Source organism: Mus pahari, chromosome 4 (genome assembly GCF_900095145.1).
Source record: "Mus pahari chromosome 4, PAHARI_EIJ_v1.1, whole genome shotgun sequence".
Taxonomy (NCBI): domain Eukaryota; kingdom Metazoa; phylum Chordata; class Mammalia; order Rodentia; family Muridae; genus Mus; species Mus pahari.
In genome coordinates, this window is record NC_034593.1 from 80,351,590 (window position 1) to 80,362,584 (window position 10,995).

The 10,995-nt window shown below is 49.4% G+C and overlaps 1 protein-coding gene across 2 annotated transcripts in view; it reads right to left on the reverse strand.

Annotated features, from left to right (window-relative positions):
- Il6r (interleukin 6 receptor) overlaps positions 1-10,566 on the reverse strand; it is a 48,140-nt gene extending 37,574 nt beyond the window's left edge. The window contains exon 1 of one of the 2 annotated variants that reach the window (XM_021196800.2): positions 10,342-10,566. In XM_021196800.2, coding sequence (XP_021052459.1) covers positions 10,342-10,426 — 85 coding nt within the window. In that variant the 5' untranslated portion in view covers positions 10,427-10,566. The remainder of the gene's footprint in view (positions 1-10,341) is intronic. The other variant, XM_021196799.2, reaches the window with a different exon arrangement.
- Between the last annotated feature and the right edge of the window lie 429 nt (positions 10,567-10,995).

Consider the following 10,995-nt stretch of genomic DNA (forward strand, 5'->3'; position numbering starts at 1 on the left):
GGAGAGGAGAGGAGAGGAGAGGAGAGGAGAGGAGAGGAGAGGAGAGGAACATGTAACACAACGCACACACACACCACCTGAAAACAGCATATTATAAAGACATAATAATTAAAACATTGAGCTGGGGACATAGCTCAATGGTAGATCACTTGCCTGGTGTGCTCAAAATGCTCAAATTCCTGCGTTCAAATACCATCACCAGGGTAGGGTGTTACTCTGTATGACCGAATGGCTCAGAGGACAACCTTGTAAATTTAGTTCTCTCTGTCCATATTTATGTGTGTTCTGGGGAACAAACTCCAATCACAAGGCTCGTGTCACTAGGACACTTACCTACTGAGCTATCTCAACAGCTCTAAATTCTTTTTTAGATTTTTAAAAAAATCCTATGTATGTATATGTGTGTGTATGTATGTATGTATGTATGTACATGTGCATGCATGTGTGTATTGTGCATGTGTGTGCATGTGCATATGTGTGTATGTGTGCATATGTATATGTGTGTGAATGAGTGTGTATGTATGCATGTGTATGCATGTGTATGTGTGTGTGAATGAGTATGTATGTATGCATGTGTATGTATGTGTATGTGTGTGTATGTGTGTCCGTAGGTGTGTCTGTTTGTGTTATGTTTGTGTGGGTATATATGTATATGTGTATTTGTGTTTATATATGTGTGAGTGTGTTAATGCCCATGAGTACAGGTACCCACAGATCCCAGAATAGGATATCATCAGATGTCCTGGAGTTGGAGCTACAAGCAGTTGTAAGCCACCCATCATGGGTGCTGGCAGCTTGGGGCCTCAGCAACAGCAGTATGTTCTCTTAACCACTGAGCTATCTCTCCAGTCTCTTTAAAATACACATATTATTTAGGTTTTGGAAACAGGGCTTACACTGTAACTTGGCTGGCCTTGAACTCCAAGTAATCGTGTTTCTCAAATGCTAGATGTACAGATGCGATTTTTTTTTTAATTTTAAACTCTTGGAAATAAAGGAAAAAGAAGAATCTTTTAAAATGATATTGGTATGAGGAAGATCTCACTAAATATGACGGAAATTCAGAGGTCATATAAATTCAGCTGTAGCTGTAAGAACAATCTTGCTGAAAATGGTGGGCCATTCCTGCAACCCCAGTACTCACTCAGGAGGCTGAGACAGGAGACTTGGAAGACTGAAGCTAGCCTGGGCTATACAGCAAGACCCTGTCTAAAAAACCAAAATGAAAAAAGCAAAAACAAATCTGTGTTGGGAAAAATAAAAAACTGCTATCAGAACAATAAAAGACAAACTGGAAAATATTTACCACTTGTATCAAAGACCAAGTTCCTTTATATAGTAAGAGCTTTGTAAACAATATGAAAACAGCTCACAGCTCAGTGAAAGATGAACAGTATAAGCCAGAAGATTATGCAAATAGGTTCTGAAATGTCTGCTGCACGGGGAAACACCCATCCAGCCTCTCTCAGAGAAGCTGTGTGTAAGGAGCCTCTCTCAGAGAAGCTGTGTGTAAGAAGCCTCTCTCAGAGAAGCTGTGTGTAAGGAGCCTCTCTCAGAGAAGCTGTGTGTAAGGAGCCTCTCTCAGAGAAGCTGTGTGTAAGGAGCACAGGCTGTTCTTTGCAGAGGCCAGTGTTTGGTTGTTTGATTTTGTGTTTTTGGGTTTTTTGTTGTTGTTGTTGTTGTTGTTGTTGTTGTTTGTTTTGTTTTTGAGACCGGATCTCTATGTGGCCCTGCTGGCTTGGAATTTATTTTGTAGACCAGGCTGGTCTCGAAATCAGAAACCCATTCAGTCTGCCTGCTGAGTGCAGGATTAAAGGTGTGGGCCACCATGCTGGACCAGATGCCACTTTAATAACACACTGAGGGAGTGTGTGGACATAGGCGTGCTTGTATTTTGTTGGAGCATAAATTGACACCACTTCTCCTTTTCTAGTTACAAAGCTGGTGGGCATTTGACCCGTCAGTTCCCCTGGAGGAATTTACCCTGTGGGTATGCTTTTGAAGTGTGAGGGGTGCTGAAATCCTTCCCCACAGCATTGTCTGCAGCAGCACTGTGGGATGTGGTCAAATGTCCATCTAGAGAGATTGGGTGTTGGCGAATAGCTCAGTTGGCAGTATGCTTGCCCTTCATGAGCAAGGCCCTTGTTTCCATGCCCAGAACCTAGGGAAGGGGCTGGGCAAAAAAAAGTAGATGTAGTCATATAATAAAATATCTTTTTTTTTTTTTGGTTTTTCAAGACAGGGCTGGCTGTCCTGGAACTCACTCTGTAGATCAGGCTGGCCTTGAACTCAGAAATCCGCCTGCTTCTGCCTCCCAAGTGCTGGGATTAAAGGCGTGAGATAATAAATTATCTAAAGTGAATAGATAAACTCTGTTTAGGTGGCACATATCCGTAATCCCAGAGTTTAGGAAACAGAGATAGGAGGATTATCGCAAGTTCAAGGCCATCCTGGTTTATGTAGCAAGTTCTAGAACTTTCTACCTCTCCAGCCACAGAGCGAAAATAATAACTGTACTCACCTGAAAATGTTGCTGTGAGGATTACACTCATGTCTGAGGTGAAACCCTCGGCGCTGCTTTCAGAACACACCTAACCTCACCCATCTGAGCTGCTGTGTGAACTGTAGCTATTATTAACTGCAGCCTCCTTCCCACTCCTGTGACAAAGCCTTTACACCACAGCCTCCACCAAAACAGGCACATAAGACCAGCAGCAGCTGAGGCCCTACTCTGGTTTGTTTCAGTATCAGAAACTACTGTTACGTCTTTGGAGCTCTAAAGCGATATTGCCAGGGGCTTCTAAACCCCAAAGCCCAGGGGCCTCTCCTGGATATGGAAGAGTGAAGTGTGCTTACAAAACCTTCCCTGGACTAGAAGTGATGTGAATGGATGCTGAGGGCAGGGTGAGAGGAGAGCACACCGCTTGAACCCACGTCACAGCCTGGAGTGTTTTCTTCAGTTCTTAAAAGAAGGCAATGGAAATTTCCTGGGGAAGGAAGGGGGTCATCTTGGTCACACTCAGCAGTACACTATCCCTAAGTCTCTAATGAGGACACCAGGAAGAGAAATGACCTTGTTGTACCTGTGCCCTGGAAGAGTTGTGCTTGTGGACAATACACATATAATAAAGGGGGGGGGGGGCAGGGAAATGGTTTAGTCGGTAAAGCTGGCCACACAGGCCAGAGTTCAGGCTCCAGCATTTGTGTAAAAATCAGAGCACAAAGGTGTGTGTGTCTGAAAGCCAAGTGAAGGTACAAGGACTAGGAGCAGGGGGAGGCGGATTCCTCCAAGCTGGCCAGATGGCCCGAGAGACCCTGTCTAGAAAAATAAACCAGAGAACAATAGGAGACACCAGTGACCATGTCTGGCTTTCACATGTGTGTCTTGTATATGACCTCCATATATATGTGCACATATGTGCTTGTGAACCTGCCTGTATGCACATACACACACACACACACACACACACACACACACACACATATATAAAACAAAAACTCAAAGCGCAGGTGCAGACCTCGGTCTGCCACAGCCTTGCTGTGTGATCGTGGGCCGGTTTCTAGGCTCTCTGGACCCCTTTCTCCTTACTTAATGACTTTGCTCCACCAGTCTTTACTTTTTTTCAATCATTTTGTCTCTGGATCCTTCCCACCAACATATAAAAGCAGACCTATTTCAATAGTCTTTTTAAAACTCCTCTTTGTCAACCAAACTTTAGCCAACAGATATGCTCTGAAATCCCAAAATAGCTGACCAGACCCGCTGTCTCTCTCTGCCTGTCTTTGGCTCCCACCATCCCTCCAATGCTCCACAGACCAAAGTCACCACCCGTGGCCTGCCTGCTGCTAAATCCACTGGTCATGCCTGGGTCAACCTGCCTGACTTTTCAGGAGTATTTGAGGAGGAGCACTCTGACCAGGTGGTTGGTGGCTCACACCTTTAATCCCATCACTCAGAAGGCAGAGGCAGGCAGATTTCTGAGTTCGAGACCAGCCTGGTCTACAGAGTGAGTTCCAGGACAGCCAGAGAAACCCTGTCTGGAAAACAAACAAACAAACCAAACAACAAATAAACAAACAATGGCACTTCTCTTATGGGCACACTGTCCTCCTGGGTTCTCAGGACACCAGTCCTCCTTACACTGTCCTGTCCTCTGGCCTCACGGTCAGTCTTTCCTAATTCTGTCTCCTCTGAAGCAGAAGGCTCCAGCGCCTCAGCTCCAGCCCCTGAATCCTATTCGTTCTATTGTTGTGCAGGCTGAGCTTGGTAATTCTAAAAGTTTAAAGTAGCATCTGGCCAGATGTAATCTCAGCACTCAGGAGGCAGAGGCAGGCAGAGCTGTGTGCGTTCAAGGCCAGCCTGAGTCCAAGGCCAGTCCCAGGGGAAACACAGGGAAACTGTCTAAAGAAGAGAAAAAGGGATGTGTGTATGTGGAGGGATCTGCCTGTAGGTAACTCTCAAATCCAGGTCTCACTCCCAAGTTCCTGCCGACTCCTTCCTTAGGCATTTCTCACTCCCATTCTCTCCCTACACTACTTCTGGGGGTCTCATGTAGCCCAAGCTGGCCTTGAACTTCTGCCTCTCTGTGTTGAGTACTGTGATTACAAACCTGCAGTCCACCAGACCTGATTTAGCATCCTACCTTGGTTGTGCTATAGATGTCTCAGTTCCCACATGCCCCAGAATGGCCTCTGACCACTCATCCAACCCCACCTGCTGTCCTGTAGCTACCCTGTCCAGCCAAGAGCTGGCTGGCACCCCACTCACCCAAAGCCAAGGATCTGACACAGTTTCTCCAATGAAGTTGATACTCAGAGCCACAGTTACTGTAACCACCACAGAAAGGGAAGCCCAAAGAATGATTTTCTGGAAGGAGGTAGGGAGAGAAGTGAGTCAGAGAACAGGCCCCTGAATTCAGGCCTCAGGAGCACCCTGTGTTAGAAACTGGCAGAGCTGGCAAGAGACAAGTACAGTGGCGAAGGCTGCTGAGGCCCAGCAAAAGCATCAGCTCTGGGACTAGAAAGATGACGGCTCACTGATGAACAGCTCCTCCTGAGCCCACATCTTTAGTCCCATCACTTGAGAGACAGAGGCAGGAGGCTCTCTGTGCATTAGGAGCCAGCCTTTTCTACACAGAGAGTTCCAGGTCAGCCAGGGCTACATGGAGAGACTTTGTCTCCAAAAAGAGGGAGTTCTTTCAATGAAGAAGGATTTAATCCCCAGCACCCACACAATGGCTCACAACCATCTGGAACTCCAGAGGCCCCAGTGCCCATCGGAGCACCATGCATACAGGTGGAGCACAAACATTCATGCAGGCAAAATGCATAAATGAATAATATACAAACCAAGGCTGAGTTCAGCCCTGTTCAGAATCAAGACCCTGGATTCTGGTTTCAGGGGAGGGGGGAGCATATAGTCTCTAAATGTTTCCCTTTTACTATCACACTCTCACTCAGATATCTTCTTGGGCAGACCCTGCCTGAAGCATCAGTTCTGCATCCCATCCTATGCCTACCTACAGGGCACGCTCAGCACCATGGCCTCCGCTTGCTGCCCTTCTACCACATTAGTCCCCGCCACCCTTTTATCCCGTTCTCGCTCTGCCAGGAGGCTGCTTGAGGAAGCCAGAGGGCTCTGCCCATTTTTATTCCCTGCTATCTCTTACCTCATATAATAGTTTCTGCAACATAGCAGGAAATCAAAAGACATTTTAAGACTAACTGGATTCTTAACCGTACACATTTGAGCACTCTGTGCCAGAGACTACTCTGAATGTCGTCTAGCGCCTCACTTAGCCCATTTCATCCTCATCGCCACCTCTGAGGCAGCGCAGTCGTCCTCACAGCTGACACTGGCTTCAGGACCACCACGTGGGTGCTGGGAACCAAGCCTGGTCCTCTGCAATAAGTGATCTTCAGTGCTCCAGTCCACCAAGATAATTCTCTCCCCAACCCCGTGTGTGTGTGTGTGTGTGTGTGTGTGTGTGTGTGTGTGTGTCCCTCCCTCCTTCTTTCTTCCCTTTATCTCTCTCTTCTTTTTTTCCCTAGATGAAAACACACAATCTCAGGCTGGAAAGACGGCCCAGTGGCTTGGACTGGATATCTTCCCAGAGGGTCCATTTGGATTCCCAGCACCTCCACGGTGACCCATGACTGTCTGGAACGCCAGTCCTAGGGCATCCAGCAGCCACTTCTGGCCGCCCAGGGCACCAGACACTCATGTGTACACAGACATTCATACAGGCAAAACACCCATACACACAAAATAAAAAGTAAATAAACCTTAAAGCCACATATCGTCACAGGGGAGTGGCATCTGTCCGGCGCCAATGCCTCAACCATCACGAGTATAGAATGAGCTCAGGCGGAGGAAAGAAAGGGTCAAGGAGGAACAACAGGAGCAGCAGAAAGCTCTGGAAGACACCACATAGCTCTCTAGCCCCTCGCCGCCTGACACACTTCCCCTCCGCTATGGGAAAGCCCCGTGAGCTTTCTACACAGCCGCACCAGCCACAGCTAGCCACTGCACACTGCAAGTGACAGGCGTAATGAAGGACAGAGGTTTGTTCTGGTTTTTTATTTTGAGGGTTCCCCTGCTCCCCGCCCCCACCCTGTCTCTGTAGCTCAGGCTGACCTAGAACTTGCAATCCCCCTGCATCAACTTCCCTCATGCAGGAGTTACACCATCAAGCACATCTAGAAATCACCCTTTTTCCGATTTCTTGAACTTGCTGTGGAGACCAGGTTGACCACAAACTCACAGAGATCCTGGCACTAAGGGCATGTGCCACCATACACAGCTTTTGTTTTTACTGCATGCATTTGTTTGTTTATGTACACGCACTAGCCACTGTACATATGTAGAGGCCAGAGAAACAGCAACCCTTGGGAGTAACCCCCCCCCCCCAGCTCATCAGCCCTGGTGGCAGCAAATGCCTTTCTTTACCTGCTGAGCCATCTTATTTGCCCATTTTACTTTTTCTATTAATTTAAGTTTTAATAGCTTAAACTCACTCACTGGCTCATCTGAGATAGCTTTAGCCCTTGATTCAATCTGGTGACTGAGTGTGTGGCTGGCACTCAGGCCTGCAGGGACAGATGGAAGGCTTGCTGAGGGAGACATCTGTTTGCAGCCAGAAGCTCTGAAGTTACTTTGTTTACATAACCCAGCTAGGGCCACACTTGTACCTACACAGTTTGATGCCGGTCAGATGAGTAGAGAACAGGCAGGCTCCTGTTGCCTTGGGGTCCCAGTCAGAACTGTCCCTCTGTCTAGCTGTCTCCTGAGACAATCTGTCCCCGGAGAGTTGGTACCCAGTATCAGGTCAGAGGGACCGAACTGGCTCTGTCCTGAGGATTTGCTTTTGGCCGCGTTCAGGATCTTTTTAGGGTGGAGTGTGTATGACAGATCCCACTTGGTCCCCAAGGGCTTTACAGGGAATCCATAAATATGTGTTGCAACGAATAAACAAGGGGCAGAGCCAAGGCGGGGAGAGGCTTCTGGTAACCGGGGATCTGGCAAGGGAAGAAGGTGTTTTACTCATCCTGACCATTAGGCAAATGTCCTCAAGCCTGCCAGTGCCCAGGGATCACAAGGAACAATTTGTTTTTTCAAAGTGTAGACCTCACTCTCTGCCCTTCTGATACATGTTTAATGAGTGGCCAGGGGTCAAGAATTGTCATTTTTGGTTGGGTACCGTGGCCTTTGATCCTTTGATCCCAGCACTCAGGAAACAAAGACAGACAGACCTCTGAGTTCAAGGCCAACCTGGTCTACAGAGTGAGTTCCAGGGCAGCCAGAGCTACGCAGAGAAACCCTGTCTCAAAATATCAAAACAAACAAACAAACAAACAAACAAAAAACCCACCAACCACCCTGCAAAAAAATCCACAAACCCTAATGTTTTAAAAAATGTGATTTTTTTTTTACAAAATCTATCCTTCCTAGCCAAAATTTGATGCTAGAAAAAAAAAAGAAAAAAAAATTGATGCTAGATAAAAATATATCCTTCAGAAAAACACTGATTCAGGGTGAGGCTAGGAATACAGGTAGGCTTTGTGGACTGAAAGAGGTTGCCCCGGGGGGGATTCGAGAGCTTTAGATGCACAAGCATCTGTGCTGGTGCCTGTTCTCTTGCCTTACAGAAGGAAAGGGGAACTGAAGCCACCCATGCTCAGCCTGTCCTCAGTCAGGGGCGCCTAGGAAGTCTGACCCAGAAGAAGCCTCAGTCCCACCTGGTCCTGGACCCCTCGAAGGCCCTGGAGGGGCAGACTCTAAAAATCCCACCTATGGGCGCTGGAGAGATGGCTCAGCAGTTAAGAGCACTGGCTGTTCTTCCAGAGGACCCAGGTTCAATCCCTGCACCACATGGCAGCTCACAACTGTAACTCCAGTTCCACGGGATCTGGGACCCTCACACAGACATGAATACATGAAGGCAAAACCCACTAAGGATGATGGATGGAGGTGTGTGTGTGTGTGTGTGTGTGTGTGTGTGTGTGTGTGCTGAGCTATCTCACCTGCCTATATATATATATATATATATATATATATATATATATATATATGGATGGATGTATAGTATATCTTCCACCCATGGGTCCCCCCCCCCCCTGGAGCCATCTCCAGCTGGCCTCACTTCTCTAAAACCAGACATCTCAGTCATTTGCTCCACACTTCCTGTTTGGAGCTCATTTCTTGATTGTCACTCTCCAGTTTGTAGCTGTGCAAGTGTGGGTGTGGGAGCTGGGCTGGGGACTTCTCTGCCTCTTCCTTCTGAGCTAGCTTTCACTTCCTCCCCAGACTCCCAGATCTGCCTTCTAAAGGCTGTGTGGGTCAGAAGACACCATAGGAAAACAGAACTTGCTGTCTCTGAAGTGCCCTGCAGCTCCTTAGGAACAAAGGGAAGTAGTGGTGGTGGGCGCACTGGGGTGCTGAATAGTGACTAAGACAGGCAGAGGCCACTCCTGTTCTCCCAAGATGGAAGAGAGGACCTCAGTCCTGCCTGACACCATGAACAGCTAAGGGGGGAATCTTCTCTTTCATCAGTGTCTTCTGCCCCAGAATCCCACCAGATGAGAGTGGGGCTCAGCCTACCCCAGATGCCCTCACTCTACCCACTGGGCATCCACCACAAACACTGAGACACGGAGGGCCTAGGGATCCAGCAGCTGAGCCTGATGCTTCCCATTGCACCTCTCTGAACCTCAGGCTCCTCCCAAAGCTTTATGTCAATCCCGTAGAGGATTAAAAACATGTGTAAAATACAGGGTGGTGGTTAATACCTGAAATCCCAGAACTCAAGAGATAGAGGCAGACGTGGCACAAGTTTGAGGCCAGTCTGGGTTATGGGAGACCCTGTCTAAAAAAATAAAATAAAATAAAGAAAATATAGGCAGGGGTACCAAGCCGAGCTTGAGGAATTCTACCTTCCGGCAGAAAGAAAGCCTGGGAGCCATTGTCCCCACGACCAGCACAGGATAAATCTCCTCAGTGCCCAGTGTCCTTTGGCTCTCTCTATGTTGTCGAATAAGCCCTCGGCCCCTAAAATAACCTGTAGAGAAGCAGTTTCCCAGTTCCTCCAAAAGAGACCAGACAGGCTGCTGGGCCTGAAGCCAGAGCCCACGGAGAGGCCTAGACCCACAAAGTACAGCGAAGGCAAACACAGTGCCCCCTATCCTACCCTCTGCCTGGTCCACCTGCTAATCAGGGAGGGCTGGGGTAGGGGGCAGGGGCACAGTTCCAAGAGGTCCCACATCCTTTGCTGTCAAACTCACAGGACTGGGATGGATGTGGGTGTTGGCATTCTGCATGCTAGGGCTAGTTGGCTAAAGGATTAAGTATGTGAGGCGGGAACAGCCGTGACTCAGAGCCCATGATGTCAGACCCTTCACCGTCGGGTCACTGTCATTACACACGACATGGCATGTAGTAGAACTAAGGAGAGCTACACGAGGTGCCACAACTAAAGCAGAGAGAGCTAGTGGCACAACTGACTCTCCAGAAGGGACTACTGTTCCGCTAGGGCGCGCCCTCTGGGTATCTCTTTTTGGAGCGACCCGGGATGCAGTTGAGTAAGACTGGGAACACTGGGAACCAGACACCAGAGTCAGGTTTCAGGAAAACACACTGTCCTGTACTCAGACTTGAGGTAACTGCCCAGACACATAAGGGAGCACGCAGCGAAAGGCGCTAGACTCAACAGGGGGTGCGCGAACCTCCACCGCTTCAGCCCAGGTGAGTCAGCCCCAGACTGGCACTCGGTACCGGCGGGGCTCACTTTGCTGACGGAACCAGACAGTGTCACATTCCCCACGCCCGCTCCGGGTTCCTCTTACCCAGCGCGCGGCAGCTCCCGAGGACCAGCGCGACCGCGGGCGCGGCCAGCAGGGCGACCAGCAGCGTGCAGCCGACGGCCAGCATGCTTCCTTCTACGCCGGGCGGCGGACGGCGGAGCAGCTCCGCAGCCGGGGCCGGGCGGCCGGCAGACTGGAGCCGCGAGAGCAGTCGCCGTCGGCCTCCGGCTCCACACTGCCAGTGCTCGCCCCGGCGTGGCTCCGATCCGTGTGGGCGCGACTTCCCACTTGCACGTGACACACAGCAGCGGGCCGTCCTGGCAACAGCGAAACATTTGAGGAACCGGTGCTGAGGCTCCTCTTGGCAGCCCCGGCTCGCGGTTACGAAAGCCGAGTAGGATGGCGCAATCGCCCAGCGCTCCCGGCCACCGGAGGGGGTTACTTCCTGCAGCAGCGCCACACCTGAGCCCCCAGGGACCCCTACCAGGGCCCCTCCCCAGGTTTTGACACCGAGATAAGGAGAAATATCCCCCCTCCTTCCTTCCCTCCGCGCCTCCGTTTGAGTTTTGCTTTATGAGCGCCAGCCAGTGGCTCTGACTGTTAGAGGGCAGGTCAGTGTCCCGGGTACTTACAGGAATCAAACTGGGAATCCGAAAAGACGCCCACGTCTGCTTCGACCCCAGAGACTGTGATTTA